General features: G+C 45.8%; 2 protein-coding genes across 5 annotated transcripts in view; one reads left to right on the forward strand and one right to left on the reverse strand.

Moving 5' to 3' along the window:
* CAPN14 (calpain 14) overlaps positions 1-10,922 on the reverse strand; it is a 32,198-nt gene extending 21,276 nt beyond the window's left edge. Inside the window, exons 1-4 of one of the 4 annotated variants that reach the window (XM_085054633.1) lie at positions 9,814-10,922; positions 9,169-9,226; positions 2,676-3,033; positions 462-531 (exon numbers count right to left, since the gene is read on the reverse strand). In XM_085054633.1, the coding sequence (XP_084910759.1) occupies positions 462-531; positions 2,676-2,906 (301 nt within the window). In that variant the 5' untranslated portion in view covers positions 2,907-3,033; positions 9,169-9,226; positions 9,814-10,922. Of the gene's footprint in view, positions 1-461; positions 532-2,675; positions 3,034-6,787; positions 8,274-9,168; positions 9,227-9,813 lie in introns of those variants that run through there. The other 3 variants (XM_085054636.1, XM_085054632.1, XM_085054635.1) reach the window with 3 other exon arrangements.
* A 393-nt stretch (positions 10,923-11,315) lies between these two features.
* Positions 11,316-18,688, forward strand: part of EHD3 (EH domain containing 3) — a 29,887-nt gene continuing 22,514 nt past the window's right edge. The window contains exons 1-2 of the mRNA XM_085054642.1: positions 11,316-11,542; positions 18,337-18,513. Of these exons, the coding sequence (XP_084910768.1) occupies positions 11,316-11,542; positions 18,337-18,513 (404 nt within the window). The remainder of the gene's footprint in view (positions 11,543-18,336; positions 18,514-18,688) is intronic.

Below are 18,688 nucleotides of genomic sequence, written 5' to 3' on the forward strand. Positions count from 1 at the left end.
CTCACTCTACCTGCTTTGCAATTACAATATATCCTTTTACTTCAAGCAACACAGGCATAAAATTATTTTTCTAACTGCAAGGCTGAGAAGAGAACACACTCACACTAAGCATTAGGTACAAATATAGAGAACTTCCTTCTGTGGTCTCTGTTGAATTGTCAGGCAGCAACACCACAGACCAGTAAGAGCACAGGATCACTTCCTATTAGCATGAGCAGAAACAACACACAGTGGTGCTTTCAGCTTGTGGAGACACCTCTCATGCCTCAAATCCCACCTTAAAGCTTGCCAGCTTATTTACTCAGCCTATGCCAGTAAATGACTGCTTCATCCACACCATGCCAAGTGAAGCGAGGAGATGGACACCTATTTTCATGCCAAGTTTTATACATTCAAACTTCCATGCAAAATGTTATGTGGTGTAAGAATACTTAGATATTTATACAAAGGATTTTCCTCACCCACCAATCCTTGGCAGAGATCAAGTTGCTTTCTGTTCGCAGCACAAAATACAGGACTTTTGTGTAAAGCCTGGGAAGCACAAAAAGAAAAAAAAAAAAAAGTAGGAAGGAGAGAGTTAAGCTGGTAACATGAGCTTCAAAGTCAAAGCTTTTAAAATAATGAGAGTCCCTTTGTCCCAGCAGACATTGTTCTGGCTCAGGTATAAATCTAGTGTTATGTGCTCTGGCTTACCTGACACCAGCCTGGGCACACATTTGTGCTTGGTCTACACTGAATTTGGTCTCCAGCCTATGTCACTGGTGATCAGATGTGTCACTATGGCTCTCCATGAACACCATGCTGAGAAGACAATCCTTCAAACCTGCCAGTCCTGCTCTTTCACCCAAGTGTCAGCCAGAAGAGGCTACAAGAGCAGACTATAACTGCTCAAACTTTCATCCAACCTGGCTGACATCAACACAGTTTGACTGACAACTGAGCTACAGACTGATGGGTGCTACAGACATTGCTGTTGCTGTGACAAGAGCAGGTCTGTGAATAACTGTTCAGAGAGAAATAATGGTTTTTTTTTCCCCTTCACAAGTGCCTCTGGGGTTAAATTAATAACCTAAGTGTCAAAATTACATTTCACTCGAATGACCCAGAAATTGCTCAAGCTAAGTTTCACACTGTTGGCTTCCCCTGCAGGCAGTAGGAAAGAAACAGCAAACCCTCAGAAGGCAGTCACAGTAATTAGACGCCAAGTCATGCCCTTGGTGAGTTTGGGTGTTCAGTTTGCAGGCCATCAGTCACAGATGCAGTAAGCTATAAGCCTGCAGGGTGATGGCAGAGTCTCAGCACCTCCTCTGCAGCACAGACACTGAAGGATGCCCAGCACCCATTCTCAGAGAGTCTTTGCTCAGAGTTTGGCATCCAGAGCAAACAGCAGCCTTCTTCACTAGGCAGTTTTAGAATCATTGAATCACAGAATGTGCTGAGTTGGAAGGGACCCAGCAGGATCGAGTCCAACTCCTGGACCTACACAGGACATCCCAAGGATCAAAGCAGAGCAGTAGAACAGTGGACTGAGAGACAGAGGAAGGTTCAAGTTCATTCCAATATCTGAGGGGTGGAGAGATACTTGAAGTGCTTTGTAGAGGCCAGGACTCAGGTTGACCTTTTTTTTTTTGCAGAAACTCGATTCTTCTGAGAAATTGTTAAAAGCTGACAAAACATGACAGCTAGAAAATAACTTAGCTGGGAGATGCTATCTGCTATTACCTGGCAGAATTCCCTACAGAGAAGGGAATTCTGAAATTCTCACATAATTCTATACATTGGTTTCAGGAGGATCTGATTGTCAATACTCTGCTCAGTGGCTCAGTAAGAGAAGAACTGGCATTGCTAGTAACAGGCCTTATCTAGCTGTGCCAGGCCCCTGTCCTGGCCTCCCAGACTTGTTATCTCCCCATTTGTTATGAGAACGTGCTCTGTGACCAGCCCTTACAACTGGGTATCTCTTGTTGTGATGTTCAGTTTAAGCCGGGAATACCAGCAAAGGCCTTGGAAACGTGAGCCTTGTGGAAAACAAAGACCCTAAAACTAAAACCAACTCACAGACTGATGCTCAGTCGCTGGCTGTGATAGAAGCTCAGCCTTGAGAGCTGGGAAAAGACTGCTCCAAGTACAATAGACTAAACAGTTAAGCAGGGGGAAAACAACTCAGCCCAGCAAAAGGATAAGGCACCTGCCCTGTCTGGGAAAGTAGCAGCCCCCAGCATCACAACAGTATGTGGTTCATGGGAGAGAGAGGTCACAGCTAAAAACTGTCTAGAAACTCAGAAATCTTCTAAAAGGTCATAATCTTGACCTCTGGGGAGAAGGATCTCATCTGTCACCACAGAATCATGATGAGATCACTGTAGCCGTGGGGTCCAAGGAAACCAACTCTCCCTGCTCCCTTCACCTCCTCTTCCTGCCTGCTCCAAGTGTTACTGGATATAAACTGAACAAAGCTGGTTATGATTTTGGGCAACAAATGCTTCAAAGGCAATTATGAAACTCCATGTACCCCAGCTTCCAAAATGACACATGATGCAATAAATGTAATCCCTGGAGACATTAAAGTACACCTAAATTAAAGTCTAAGAGTAGTCTGTTCAATGCTAAAACTATTTGCTGGCTATCATCTGTAATCATCCTCTTACACACAGTACTCACAGAAAATCACTTACATGTGGCCTCTTCCACTGTAAATTTCGGGGCAGTTTCTTCAGCAGTGCTCCTGTTCCAATGGAGCTGATGTCAGCAGGGAAGGTGTCATCTGTGAACAAGCGTTTGCTCTTCAAGCACGACTCCAGCAAAGCCTGGTAGCTCTGCTGGATGGGAGGGGTGTGTTTTTGAAAGATACTCCTGCCTAAAGGCACAGGTGACTTCTTTTTTTTCAAGCACAGCAGAAAAGGCATGTTGATGTCTCCAGTAACACCAGGATATTTTCTTTCCACTGAGGATTCTGTAGGGATCTCACACTGAACAGTTCTGCTGGAAATTCTAGGTTTTCTCAGATGAAGCGTGTCTTCTTCTTCAGAATTCCTGATAGTTAAATAAATATAAAAAGTAAATTGAATCCTGGCTTTTAAAATTTTCTTCTTTTAGTCAGCAGGGGTAGGTAGGAACCATGGCATCCCCAGGAGAAGTGGGGGCCCACCCAATTCTAACTGAGCACCTATCACTGCATTTCCAAGGCTTTATATCACTGTAGATTGGAGTGAAGTCAAAATGAGTGACCCCACTGACTTTTACTAGAGCTTTGAAGCCATACACATGATTATTCTATGTTTCTCTCTGGACTGTTTTAGGCTCTCCAGGATATTTTCCTAACATGTTGCAACATGAATGACAGTCTTTATTCATTCAAGTCATAACACATTCTGGCATGAAGTTATTTCCCCTCCCCAAAAAAGAGAAAAACAGCAAGATAAACAAAAGGCTAACAGAAAAATGGAATACATTAGGTTTTACAGAGCCACAACTCACACCCCTATGATAGTTATTTTGCTCTTTTTGCCTCATTTTGAAGAATGATATGATCTTCCCCAAGAGTTCACATTCCATCTTGCTGAGTACCACAGATTCACACATGAAATCGCATGCTGAGGTATTTTTTTCCTTGTAATATTTGAGACAGATGTTTCTCATCCCCCCACTAAAAACACCAGAGTGATGTCCTAGCCCTTTTTTAATATCAGCAGCTATGTTAAACATTTGCACCACTCCTTGCTGCAAGTGGTGGACTCCTGGGAGAAATCATGACTAAAATCTCAGCAGGCAAATTACTCCCATCAGTGCTAACAAGGTGATCACAATCAGTTAGTACAGTGTGGACTGAAAAAATTAACCAGGATGTAAAGCTTATGAAATGGTTCACATGCCATAATGATACAGTATTTGGAAAGCTCCCCCACAGAGAAGGCTCTTTGAGACTCAAAACCTCTGCCCCAGGCACCCGAGGATGCTGGTCTCAGTTAGGAACCAGTTGATTGTTACTCCCATTGAAGCTGAAGGTCACCAGCAGTCCCTGAGACAAAACAAACAATCACAGATTGTACTGTTCAACCACACAGAGACCTCATTTGTTATAAACCCGCTCTACAAGTGATCCACAAAGCTTGACTCTCAAGGGCAACCAAGAGAAAATCTTCAAAAGATAACCCTGGAAATGAAAATTCGATTTTCTATTGTAGAGTAGACATTTCAGAGCTGAAAAAGAATTTAAGTGCCTAACAACTTGCTTACTTTTTCTCCAGATGAAAAATACTGTCTCTCCCTCCAAACCTTCCCTTTTTACAGCCATTGGCCTTCACGGCCGCAACAACGTGAGCAACCAACAGAGAGAGATTTAAGAGAAAAACAAAGGAAGAAAAGAGCCTGGAGACCAGCTGCACTCTATATAGGCAGACAAAACATGTATGAAGAAGAATATCTCATTTTGTGGCTCCCCAGGAAAAGATGAGGAGAGCAATTGGCACACTTTGAGCTACACTGAAGAAGAAATATTTGAGACTTGATTTTTGGGTGTACAGAGTATTCACAGTGCCTGATAAAATTACTTTAACCTTTTACCAGTTCTCAACTCACTCTGGCATTTATTTGAAAAATACCTGAACTGTATATACAGGTCTTGTATATAAGCCAGAGATAGAATTAAAAAAACCAAAACAATGCTTTCAAAAATAAAGGTTTAAATCACCTGTATATGTAGCCTTATTTTGAAGAAATTCAGCCAGCACCCCTGACTGTGCCAGTGTGTGTTGATTCAAAGATGCTACTTTTGTATTTTTTGAAAACCTCCCAGCTGAACCTGCCTGTGTGTTGTTTTAAACTCTTTTCCAATATACCTGGAAAACTTCAATCAAAAGATGCAATGAAGCATTTTATGTGTCATGAACAGTCACTTCTTAGACAGCAAGTGTCCCACCTTGTGTTTAACTTTCTGCCTGCTGTCTGGCCACAGTCCTGTGTAGAAGCAGACACCAGACACAGATGTATATGACCAGCCAGGTATTCCTGGAAATCACCAAGGTACTCCACTCAGCAATGGTACTGAGCCAGACTGAATCAGTCCTCCACCACAGGTGGAGCAGTGTGTGCATGGCTCTTCCAGCAATTAAAATTTCTAAGGAAAAGCAGCCAAGTGTAGCAGCCAGAGGTTAAAAGCTTTAGAGGGAAGCCATGAGCCAGTAGGTTAAATGGATTTGATTCTCTATTCTTTGCACATTCCCCTAGTTAGCATGTTTACCATCTGATCAAAGTTCTTCCACTGCATTAGCATCCTATGATCTCCTCTGAGCTTTCTCAATGTCTTAAATGCCTCATCCCTAAGTCTTAAAATGAGAAGCTGAAGAATCCAGTGAAAATCTTTCACTTTTTGTAAAAGTAACTGGACCATGAATTAATTCTCTGAGAGCCTCTTACTCCCTCTACAAGAGGATTTACCTCAGGCAACACTTGGACAGTGGGCAATTTGAGGGCTAAAACCTGGGGGTGACAGAGCTCAGCCCAGCTCTTCTGATTTAACAAAGACAATCCAAATCTGGGCTGAGAAGCTGCTCCTGATTGTGTGGAACAGAGCAGTAAACGTTTGCATGCAAAATAATAAATTTTAGGGTGAGCAGAACAAACGATGCAAGGCCTTTTTTTACAACCATTCATGTAATACAGCAGAACATTAGCTACAGAAATTAGTAGTCATTACTCAAAACAATAGTGTGGGTGTATTAGGCTTTGTTAATCTTTATTAGTCTCTAAACAAACAGTATAAAAACAGCACTTGCAGGTACAATCTCAAGTCTTTGATCACACATGGTGCTGTATTGCAGAAAAAACCCTCAAGGCTGACTGCTGCTCTTCCTGTGGGTTTTTAAAGCAAATAGAAATATCCTGAAAAGAAGCACGGAACTATGTTTTCTCACAAAATGAATGAATATAGGTATATAGATGACCTTTCCCTGAATTTCCTGTGCTCAGATTATTAGCCCAAAAGGCGATGAACACCTTCTAGTGATGAGATTTTCAAGGTCAAGCAGTGAACCTGTTCCCACTGATCTTAACAAAAAGCCTGTGTCAAAAATGCCTGGATGGCTTTCAGAACTTCAAGCAATACGTCTCTGACCAAAGATTCACTTTTAAAGACTCTGGCTGGGATTTAAAAACACATATCCTTTGCTGGGGAAATTGTCCAAACTACATCAAGATCAGTGGAAATACAAAAATCCCATTTAGTCAAGATCTGTGCTTTAGCACTTCAGGTTACAACAACCTATTCATAGGCATCCCAATCATTAGATATTCTGACTACTCACAACTCATGCTAATGACAGATTAAATTTTTGATCTCGGCAAAATATTTAGTGATCAAGTATCAGCCAAACCAACTAAACAGCAAAAGTGAGAGAACAAGGGTGCACAAAATCTCAGTTAGCTAAAACACCAGCCTGTGTTGCCAACCACTTGGCAGGCAGAAGCGCTGGAGCTGTGACATGCAGGGCAGCTGATGTGCCTCATCAAGCTGCTTTACATCGCACCCATCCTTCCCGCATTTGCAGATACAAACTTTTTGGCTTTCCCTTCAACACCTCCAGAGAACAGTACAGCAGCAGCTGCTGCATTGTGTAACTAATACTCCCATCTGATCCCAAAGGACAGCTTCATCTTAACACCATGCCATGGTGACAGAGTTACACTCCCTTCAAACCCCTGGAAAATCCTAATGCTGTGCCAGCCAGAGATAACTGCTAAATGCCAGCACCAAATCCCTCTACATAGCGCTTGGCATTTGATGTCCTACCTTCTCCAGATGTGTCCTCACAGCAAAGGATAACTGACAGTGATGCCTGCTGCTCATAAATAGTGTATTTGTTATCTCTCCCTATGTGTGTATTTATGGGCATGTATATATATGTCCTGCATACGTAACCCCAAGAGCCTGTCCTAACCTATCAAACACTGTGGTAGAAGCTGGAGGCGGGGAAAAAAAGCATATTGAGCAATGACAGAAAATTTTCTGGAGATCTCAATGCAAAATATTCCACAGAAGACATGAAAGAACAGGTCAGCCCATCACACAGGTTATCGTTTGACTCACCCATTGCTTCAGTGGACAGCAGTTTCCTTGTTTGGTTTGTCACTTGAGTATTCAAAGCACAAAACTCCACGTCTCTCCATAAATCACTGACAATGTAGAACAGGAAGATGCGTTCAACTGTGTCTTAATACAATTTAACAGTATTTGTGCTTTCAGGTAAGAATAAGTTCACAGCGGAAATACTCTTAAAACCCTCATATTTTCTCAGAACAGAGGGGGACATGACACTTTGTCAGTCAGTTCATCATAACAATTTCTACAAAGAAAATCTGTGTAAGTTTGATGGAAGTGTATGTCCTATGACAGAGACAGACAAAATCATTCAAGAGTTATAGACCAAGCTTCTGCACTGCAAGGATGGTGAAGGGCTCAGAGGATTTTTGTTTCCAGCACTATTACAGACATGCCATCAGTCAAGTCTCCTGTGTGCAATACAAGCAGTTTTCTTTGCCAAGCAGATCTAAGGAGTAAGCTCTCTGGAAGCAAGAATGCTTCCCACTCACTGGATGTACATTATCAAGCCCCACATTCTCCATTTCCAGGTACCAGCACCTCGTTCCACCTCAGCCAATGAGGGGTTAAGAGCAGTGTGGGGAGGATGGGGAAAAGGACAGTGTGTTTGTGTACCAAGAGACCTGAAAAGTGGTAGGAGAAAGGTAATGGGAGATATTTCAGAGGAATATGAATGAGCAGGGAGGGCAGGAAAGGAAGGCAGCAGCTTTCTGAGTTGCAAAGGCAAAGCAATGAGTGAGGAAAGGAACAGACTATGCTGGAGACGATTATATGTCTCCACAGAGGCCATATGGGACTAGCAGGCAGTTGAGAATTTTGATACAGTTGAACCAGAGGAAACTCTCCTTCCCTTACTTATCAAATTAGCATATTTGGTTTCGTTCTGGGGGCGTGCTGCGCTTTCCTCTTCCTTCTTTTTTTTTCCCACAGCCCTGGTTATTCCCATTGAACCCATCACCACCTGAACTTTTGACACTGTCTGCTCAGGTTTCATACTTGTTAATGGGCAAACAGTGGCAATAACTGCACTGGCAGGAAGTTAGTTTTACTGAACTACACTGCTCCCACAAGCTTCTTGAAACTATTGAAGTGTTACGGTCTGAGTCACCACCTCTTTTCAAATTCGGTATCTTGCAATATCTCCATCTTCAGATAATCTTTCATAGGAAGTAAACCTGTCCAACCTAAGGCAGCAGATAAGCAAACACACTTGTCACCATTTCACAAGTTTCAGTTATACAACATTGTTTCACCCCCAAAAACCAGGTTTCATTTTGTGTGCAAATACTAGGTGACTTAGTCCAGCCTCACTGACTTTCAGCAAAGTGGAAGTGAATCTTTTCCTGCAAGCCTCTCTCTCCTGGTCAAGGCAAGCATCCAGCTAAGTGATTTCCCCTGTTACCAACAGCAGGGACGTGACTGAGAAACTACAGAACTAAAAGTTTAATTCATCATATCTTCAAAGTTAAAGACAAATTCTGTAGTAGAGGACTGTAGCAGACCCCCACCAGTATCAGACAGAGGTATGTTGTGAGCACCGCAGTGGAGTGGCTTCTGTGCAGGGCAGTCAAGAGAGAGCTTTTACATTTAAAAAATGTAAATAATTTAAAAAACCCAACTGTACTAAAGATTGCACCATAAGACCAATGTATCCGACAGAAAAACATCCATTAAAACACCCCTGTTTAAGAAATAAAAAAGGAATAAACAATGATAACAGATTAAAACTTAAAGTTTGATTCTGGCAGGAAAATAAACCTAATTGTACTGTAAACTTCCTTTCCTAATTTTACTTCTCTTTGTTTTTGGCAAGCTGTGTATGTCAAGGTAAAGATAGTTCTTGAGGAAGTCAATCTCAAATAGCTAGGAAAACAGACTGAAAAATGAATAAAACTGTGAGTGTAAATAGACTGTCAAGTTTCGTTGTGATCTGCCCTGGTGGTAACGAATCCACAGGAAAGGAACTCTTTTCAGTCAAGGCAAAGAAACTGGTTTTGTCTTTATTTTTTGGCCATTTGGCCATCGGGTATGCATATTTAAGATTAATGCAATTCAGTGATTCATATCCTCACCTTGTAAATGGGGAACAGTCATGCTTCTGCCATACCTGTGGCAGTCAGCTCCTGCAGCCTGCAAGACAGAAAGCTTACTTTGCACCCCATTCATTGCATTCAGGAAGGGCACCAAGGTGGCCTGGGGAGATTTACAATCAAAGGCTTCCTGGCCTGACCTTTACTCAGCTCCGAGGATAACACAGGCAAGCACCAAAGAGACTCCATATATAGCTGTAGAAATGCCAGAGCGCCATCAGAGGAGCACAGCCCTTAAACGGCAGAACTATCTAGAACATGGAAGTGAGATTTTTCCTACAAAATGAGTAATTCTTGCCAAAACATGTTGAGTTCTATGTGGCCTTTCATTTTCAGGAGTTTTCACTGGAAAGGAATCATCAAATTCTTAAAGCCAAAAGCCTCTATTTATAAAACGAAAGAAATGAGGCAAATCAGTCTTAAGGAGGTTTCAAAACATCAGTTCCACTTTCAGCTCTAGGCATTGGCAGGAAAGCAGGGAAGTCTGATCTTCAGAAAATACAGCCAGGCTGCTGTGTTCTTCCAGAAAAAGAAAACTGGTCCCTGGAGTCATTGCTTGCACCTCATGGGTCAGACCATGCCAGAGTGCCTGGGATCACACAATGGGAACAAGGAAAGTGTCTTCACCAGCGGTAGAAGGCATAGAAATGGACCTGGATCATTGCTCAGGCACACAGGGCCACACAGTCTCCACGTGTCACCCCTCCTGTGAAAAAAAAAAAAGGTTTTAACTAAGAGCTGCCTCTGCTTATGCAAGGTCTGGGCTCCTCCCGGCTGTAAATGGCTGGGAAAGGGCAGGAACTGCCACACGGCGGGACTGCTTCCAAAACTGCTTCTTGCCACATTTTTCGGACCCGTGGGATGGACTGAAGTGAAAAAGCCTTAAGGAGATATTTTAGGAAAAAAACCCCTGCTTTATCCCAGTATGCAGTGGAGATGAGGAGAGCCTGGCAGCAGGGCTGATGGCTGGCCCAAGGACATGCCAATCTAAGGCTACTCCTGGAAAACCTGTGCGGCTGTCCTGTTATCCCTCATTGCCGGAGGAATAGAGGACTGGGAACAGCAGATAACTTGCTTTTCTCGTGTGTTTAGATGGAGAACTCCTCCAGGCACAGCCAGAGCCAGGAGTCCCCATGAAGTGAGGGGCAGCAGTGCAGCCGGATCATTGGGCTGGGGAAAGAACAGTCCAAGAGACAGCTGAGAGGGGACCTCAACAATGTGTGTAAATATCTGAAGTAGGGGTGTTAAGGGGATGGATCCAAGCTCTTCCTGACAGTGCCCAGCAATAGGACAAGAGCAATGGGCACAAAAGGATGCACAGGAAATTCCACCTGAGTAATAACAACTTCTCTACTGCGCTGACAACCACACATGGAGCAGGTTCCTCAGAGCGGTTATGGAGTGTCCCTCACTGGAGACATTCCAGCACCAGCTGGACACAATCCTGTGCCGTGGGCTCTGGGATGACCCTGCCTGAGCATGAGGTTGGACCAGATGACCCACCGTGGTCCCTTCCAGCCTGACCCGTTCTGTGATGGGCTGGGGACTCAGCTGGGGCTGGCAGTGCTCGGGCACAGCCGGCTCCCTCTCAGATTTGCACTCGCAGGGTTCGTTTCTCCAGTGGATTCCTCAGGTCTATTTCGAGCCGAGGCGAGAAAGGGAATAAGATGGCGGCGGGACCGAAAGTCCCCCAACGGCCCCCAGGGGGCGCGGTGCGACCCGGCCCTGCCTCTGGCCAACATGGCGGCGCCCGCTGCGGCTTCACCCGCCGGGGAGAACGGGCGGCGCCTGCCAGGAACGGCCGACTTCCGGCGCCCGCCCCTTTCCTGGAGGGCCGGCCCTCCGCGCCATGCCCACGCCGGGAGCCGGCGGCGTGAGGGGAGGCGGCGCCCGCCGGTGCCTCTGGGCCGGGGCTGCGCGGACGAGCCGCTCCTTCAGCGTCCCGCGGGGACCACTTTCTGGCTGAAATCGCCGGCGCAGGTGGCGTGAGGGCGGGCGGCCCTCGCGGGTGGGCGCCGGAGCGGAGCGAGGCCCGCCCGGCCTGAGGGGGATGCGCGGGTAGCCCGCGCCCGCAGCCAGCCCAGCCCAGCCCCGGTGGTCCCGCGGAGCTGGCGTCAGGCGGCCACAAGATGTTCAGCTGGCTGGGCACCGACGACCGTCGGAGGAAGGACCCGGAGGTGTTCCAGACGGTCAGCGACGGCCTGAAGAAGCTCTACAAGACCAAGCTGCTGCCGCTGGAAGAACACTACAAGTTCCACGAGTTCCACTCGCCCGCCTTGGAAGATGCCGACTTCGACAACAAGCCCATGGTGCTCCTCGTGGGGCAGTACTCCACTGGGAAGACCACCTTCATCAGGTAAAACCCAGCTGCCTGCCGTCCCCTCTCCCAGGCGTGCCTGCACCCTCGACGCCCGGGGCTGGGGTGGGGCAGAACGTGGTTCTGCTACCTGTGCTATGCCTTAAAACCCCTTTCGTTAGCCCCTTCGTGTCCCCTCAACAGCTTCTCATTGAAAAGTCTCCTCCACTCAAAGGCAGAGCATTCCTTCGCAAGGACAGGGTGGTGTAAGATGTCCCATGAAACACCGACGTGGCAAGAAGTAGCCCAGGGCAGGGCTGAGGAGTGCAGGCAGGGCAGGAGCGTGGAGATGTGAGTCACTGGGGCCCTGCGGGCCGTTCAAAGGGCAAAGGCTTTGGGAAGCCCCGCGCGGGGCATTCCTGTGCCTGCACTGCTCAGGTTGACCCTTAGAGTAGCCATTCCTTTCGATTTGATGTAGCTTATGGGTGGTGAGTGAGGCAGCTTCACAGTGGGTGCTTCAGTTTGCAGTGGTCCCTGTTTCACGCTTGTGCCTGTCTGTCTTTCTCTGCACTGTCCCAGAGACAACGCTCAGAACCCGCTTCGAGAAGCGTGTGTGTGCCTGTGCACAGAGAGACCTGCCCCTCTTCAGGGCTCCAGAAGGAAAGCCCTGGTTTAACTGTGTCCTGCTCAGCCGGGATGCTGGGAGCAGCGAGTTCCTTTCGAACCGTAAAGAAAGAGCAGCTGCCAGCAGCTCTTTCATTTCGATGATGTGAAACTGTCGCAGAGAGGGTTAAACTTTTCCGGCTGGACGTGGTTGCAGGGATCTCTGTTCAGCCATGCTGCTAGTTCAACTTGCAGCAGCCTTTCCCTCGGGATCATAGCTGAAGCTGCGCTGTCCGTGTTTCCTATGTGATTCATACACTACGCGTTAAATTCCAGCCTTTTTCTGGTGTGGCTGTGTTGAAATCTGTGGAATTACCCCAGTGTAAATCTGGACGCGAGCCACAGGCAGCCAGCCCTTTGTTCTACCAGTATTTCTTGGTGAAGGAGGGAACTGCAGAGAGTAGAGAGAGGTGAATCTAAAGGAGTGCCTCTAAAGGAGTGACCTTGAGAAATGCAGGGGATTTTTTTTTTTTCATGTGCTGTAATATTCCTGCTGCTAAATTTCCTGGTCAGGAGCCAAAAACAGAATGAATTTCTGCTACCTTGGCATGTACCTGGCAAACAAAGTTTAAGAGTTAAAAGGCTTTTTTCATATGAGCAGATCAGGTGGATGGTGAAGGGGTGCAAAAGACCCAAAGATGCATTTTACACATGTTTGCAAAGCGAGTTACTCTTCTGAAAAATACAGAGGATAGCACAACTGCCTGGTTCCACCCCAGATCTTTGTTCTGTGACTTGGTACCAAACCTGTTTGAAAAGCTTTTTCTGTCCTCTGGGTTACAGATACTCAGAGCCTGAACACGAGGAGGTTGCTGAATTCCTGATAAGGCTGTCTAACTAAAACATCTCTTCCTAATTCTTTTCTTTGGATTCTCTGGATTGCCAGCATCAGTGTTTCCCTGCAGTCTCACCTGCATGCTGTTAGCAGAGACTTCTGCCTTTGCCCCATCTGTTCGGTGAACTAATTTTTCTGTAAGCCTCAGCCCCTTTTGCAAGAAGTTCGGGTGCCTAAAGCATGTTCCAGGGCAAAAGGCTCTTTGCTCATGTGGGATGGCAGCAAAAACTCTGTGCTGTCAGCGAGTGGATCTGAACCTCTCTGACACCTGCTTTTCACTCGTGCTTGTGTCCTCTTCTCCCAGCCTTCTCTGGACACAGGGCTGGGATGAGCCTACACGGAGACTATGGCCAAACAGAAGTGACCAGGAGCTTTGGGAGCTTCTGCTTCATGGGAGTGCCAAATGGACCTGAACAGGCCTTCCAAAAAGGCAGAGTCGTCTGTTTAAAATAGTGCCTAAGAAGGTGAAAGTTAAGAACTCTCGTAGAACCCTGGGGCCTCCATAGCAGGAGAAGTGTGAGAGAGTGTGTTATTCCAGTGTGTTCCCAGTCAAAGGCCAGAAAGCCTCGTGTTGCTCCTGATAGGCTTCCCAGCATGAGCTTGCAGGCACTGGTCATTAGAGAGCTGGGATAAGCACCAGATTAGCATCCAGAGTTATTGTGGGAAGGCAAGTGGGAGCAAAAGCCGAGAGCAGGGAGGAGTTAAAGGGGGCTGGGGGAGGAAGTGGGAGGGTTGACAACCATTCTGTCTTAGCCGTAGAGTGAAGCAAGAAAGAGCCTCCGGACATTCCTTCCATAATCTTGTCAGGATGGGGGATAATTAGTGTTATCCTTATGTATCAATTCCACTCTTAAATTGCATCCTGCTTCTACTGCCATGCAATTTAGGGAGATGACTTAATGCCACTAAATAATCGTGGGGAATGAACTCAGTCCCAGTTTACCTGGATCCCAGCACACCTTAAAAAAACCAACCAAAAAAAACAAAACCAAAACCAACCCAAAAAAAACCCCAAAAAAACCTTAGTCACCTACCTAAGGCATGTCTGTCTCTTCCCTTGTTTTGGGGAATCTGAGGTGAAATAAGGAAGAAATGCAAGGCTCTGAAGCACCTAAGCTGCAGCATCTTGCAGTGAGGCTGCTCTCTCGTCAGGAGCTGGTAGAAGAAAAAAGGCAGTCAAGGTCAGCAGTGAGAAACATTCCTAGAGGCTGAGCCAGGGAAGAGGGAGGTGAGTTGTGTGGGTCAAAGCCAGTGAACCGAGACCAAAGTATGGCTTGTTTTCAGTGGAACAAGGCAGTTCCATCTTCTGCTTATAGGGACACAGAACTGAGCCTTTCTCTGCTATGTGAAAGGTGTAGCATTGCTAACTGCAGCTTTTCCATTCCTGCTGTATCATCTCTTTGTGCTCACTCCCATTTCTCTCCTCAGCATACATTTGGTTGATGCTTTTCCACAGGGTTGGGGGCTGAAAGTGTGCTGGTTAGGGCAAGGCAACACCTCTACCTGGCAGTATCTGACAGCCACAGCAGGCTCTCACTGGAGCCTGCCTTTATAATGTTATTGCTTTTTATGTTTCCTGTAAGAGGGTGGGAATACAGGACAGAGCATTACTCTCCTAATTAACTTAGATTCCTTGGTCATCTCTAAAAATAATCCTGGCTCGAGTCCAGCCATCCTGCTAATAAAATAAACAAGCCTGCCAGAGACCTACTAACTGTCAACATAGCTTGCTTTTCTGGTGTAGCCACCCCTTCCTCCTACAGCTAATCATTTACACATCCTGGCCTCTCCACGCTGTTTGTCACAGGCTACATGCAGAGCTCTGGTTTGACCTCCCCGTGTGGCCCTGAACCTTTCATCTCTGCCTGCATCAGGCAGTTGTCACCATTTCCTTCTGCTCTGCCCTTCTTCCCTTTCCCGCTCGGCATCACCTCTGCTGCCACACTCAGCAGCATCCTGCAGGGCTCCTGCATGACTCATCACGGGCAAGCAGCCCCTTCCCCCACATCCTGCGGCACTCCTGCCCAGGGAGCCCGGCAGCTCTTACCCATCTCCAAACCACCTGGGAAAGGGGAGCCCGAGCTGGGCTGGCACTAACACAGCTTTCCTGCCCCTGTCCCTTACCAGGAACAGGCCTGAAATGGGCAAACAGCATCATACCTCCAGCCACATACCGACTACAGACACTTATCTAAAAAACAGATCAGTCATAAAAAATCTATTCCCCTCCTGCCTGGAGTACTCTGCAGACTTCCCTAACCTGGCTGGACGTCACTCCCCCAGGCCTTTGAAGGTGTCCAGCAGCTCAGCTTAAGACATGCAGCACTGGCAGGGGAAATTTCTTGGTGGTTGGTGTTTTCCAGAGCTATCGTTTGCTCTTCTCTCCCAGAAATCCCCATAAATGTGACAATTGCATGTGTTCTCTAGCTTGCCTCTGGTAGCCAGGGCAGCCTGTGTCACTGCTGAGCCAGAAGTACCTTCCCCCCATCAGGCAGTGTCAATACAACCCCTTGTATTTGTCCTTTGCACAATGAGATTCTTGTGCTGCTGACACCCTGCTGCACAATGTACCCGAATCTCCAGAGAGGCCTCACTTAATATAGACGCTGTGATAGTGGGCAGTACAAATCTTCATCTCTCTGATTTCATACCACTTGTTGCACATTAAGTCAATAACATTAGCTACTTCTGTATGAGAGTGCTTTTGTTGGGATTTTTTGTTTTGTATTTTTTTAAGTCGTATTCAAGAAATAAACACAGAAATGCTTTGAAACATTAGCTGAGTGAAGCTGTGATAAAATTCTTTCAAGCAGGCTGTCTGGAGGAGTGTTGCTATTACACACAGGACTTTTGGTTAGACCTTCTGGGAAGCTTTGTCTATAAATAACAAACAACCCCCCCAAACCAAGTATTTTTTAGTACTGCTCAAAAGTTGTCATATTACATGTGCATCTCAAAAAAAGAAAAATGTAAATGTAAAAAATGTAAAAAAGAAAGAAAATGGGATTGTTACAGCAAGGCTGCAACCTGACATTGGGAGTAAGGGGCCTTTCTCAAAAGCACTTCACTTGTTGCACTTGACAATTGTTAACACTGCCTATATCTTTTCTCTCTAGTATTTGCAAGGGAAGAATGCAGAAATTTATTTTTATGAATTCAGTGAATTCCCATCTGTACAAAGCCAATGGCTTGACAGCAGTGTCCATCAGGGGCTAATGTCTGAATTGCCATCTAGGAGGCACAAGATGAGTTTCCAGAGTCTGACCTAGTGGCTTCTAACCTAGCAAATAGTTGTGTCAGTATAAAGAGCTTTCCAGGGAATTGAGCCAAGAACATTCATATGATAGTCTACGGAGCCCTAGGTGGGAGAGAAGTAGCCTCTCCTTGTTCTCACATGCTTCAAGCTAGAGAGGAGGTACTGTAGCTGCCAGGAAGGTGTATTGTGGTCACCAGCCAGAGAGGTGACACACACCAGCACCACCTGCAGTCTGCTTTTCTTGAGTAATCACTTTTATAGGAAAGTTTGAGAAACCCCCACATGGGGGGATAGATAGGATGTATCCACCCTAGTATAGGTCAGAGAGCTGCTCTCTTCCTGGATTAGTTCAGGTCTTTTGGGAGCTGCTCAACAGCTGCTGTTACATCTCAGAGTTCCTGCAATTAAGAAGAGTCACTTCTGGTGGCCTTCTGGTGAGCATGGGATGTGGAAATCACTTTAGACAAAAGGTACAGAACAATAAATGATAATATGCCAGTAAAGGAGGTGTGTTCAGCTCCTAAGGGAGTTATGGACATAATTTCTGGAGATACTCTTGTTGCATTATGAGTGTGTACCAAGCCAGATAAGCGGCAATGATTTGTCCTGGGTATACATTTACTTGTTTCACCTCTAGATCCAGTTGATTTGGCTTTGCCCATTAGGAACTGAAGACACATTTGCTGACGTGATGTCAATTAATAGCCTGCACAATTTTTTTGTTGTTGTTGCACCTTAAACACTGGATAGTGTTTACCTATGTTAAAATGACAGTGAAAGCAGGAACCCTTAAAAAGTCATCACAAGCCTTCATGCCAATGGTCCTATAGTGCCTCACACAGGGACCTCCCTCACCAAGACTCACCTGAGCAAACCAATGCTGGTGCTTAGACATAATCAGGCTGAATCATGAAAATAATCTCCAGTCCTTCTCCTATTTCCTTTTCCACATCCCCATAATCTACTTTTAACATCACAGGAATTCTATTTTCATCCTTCTACCTATTAAAGATTAGGTCAAAGCAATGGAAGAGGGAGTGCCAGCTCCCCTCTGGCAACAAGCAACGTAGTATTATACTAACCTCCATAATCTGGTAGTCATTTTATTCTTCATGAAACTAGCCAGAGTTTATCATTTGTCACTGTGACACCATCCCATATTGACAGCTAGACCAGTTCTAGCTACCTTCTGCAAGCCACATAGACATAATGGTCTTAGTTTTCAGCACAGCATCAGCAGGTGGTTTTGTGCACCCACACACAGAAGCACAGACATGGCCTCAGTGGTGGCATTTGGCGTCTCCCTGAGCCAAAGGGAACTGTCCCATGCACATACCATTGGCCCACCCCAGATTTGGCAGGGTAAGTCAGGATGTGCTGCCATGGTCCCATTCAAAGTCCTACTGCCCCATGGGTAACTATTTTTCCCTGAAATTTGCCAAGCTGTACCTTCAGGAAATGATAAGGGATGCTGTACTTACTGTGCTATCTGCCTTGATATATAGCTTGGAATATACTCGCCCACCCACGCGTGTAGTGCTCAATATGCTTGAGCAGTTTGCAGTACAGACCTGTAGCTGCATTTCAGAAGCACACAAGGACAGAGACTTGAGACTTCAATCAAGTGCAGGGGAGGTTGGCATTTAAGCAACTGACTGGGACTGGGGCTAAGCACATTAGTTGGATGAGTCTGCTGAAACAAGCAGCAGTGAAGTAATTGATATTGGCACCGAGAGCCAGTAGGGTTTCAGGATTAACTCTGTAATTGCAGCGAACTGTTGGTTTTACTTTGCCATGCTAAGTCTGTTCCAAATGTCTTGAGGATCGAAGTACACAAAATGATGCAACAGGATGAGAATCTCTTCCCAGAAGCTATAATCATCTCAATTTCTCAATCCACCTTAAATGAGCTTTTAATGTTGAGATCTTAAGTAGAAAAGCTACCAAGACATTATCAAACAATTCAGCGACAGTGCTAAAAATAGTCTCGGAAGGATCCACGCTCTTGAGCTTCATAATTACACTGCAATCTTCAGTACAACTCATTTAGGACTTAGGCAGCTCATGTCTCATATCCACACCCTCTTTTTTCACCTACAGGTACCTGCTGGAGCAGGATTTCCCAGGGATGAGGATTGGACCAGAGCCTACAACTGACTCCTTTATAGCAGTTATGCAAGGAGATGTGGAAGGAATCGTTCCTGGAAATGCGCTGGTGGTAGATCCCAAAAAACCTTTCAGGAAACTCAACGCCTTTGGCAATGCCTTTTTGAACAGGTCAGTACTCAAGAACTCACTTGTTGGAAAGGAGTTAGAACCTAAGGAGCAGCATAGCAAATCATGTAAAGGTATAAGGCACTACACTTCTTTTCCTCCCATCCACATGGCTGATGCAAAGCCAGTCCAGTCCTACAAGTTGCACATAAGTCATTTACTGAAGGGCTGATAAGTT

This window comes from Lichenostomus cassidix, chromosome 3 (assembly GCF_008360975.1).
Source record: "Lichenostomus cassidix isolate B80296 chromosome 3, HeHo_3.0, whole genome shotgun sequence".
Lineage (NCBI taxonomy): Eukaryota > Metazoa > Chordata > Aves > Passeriformes > Meliphagidae > Lichenostomus > Lichenostomus cassidix.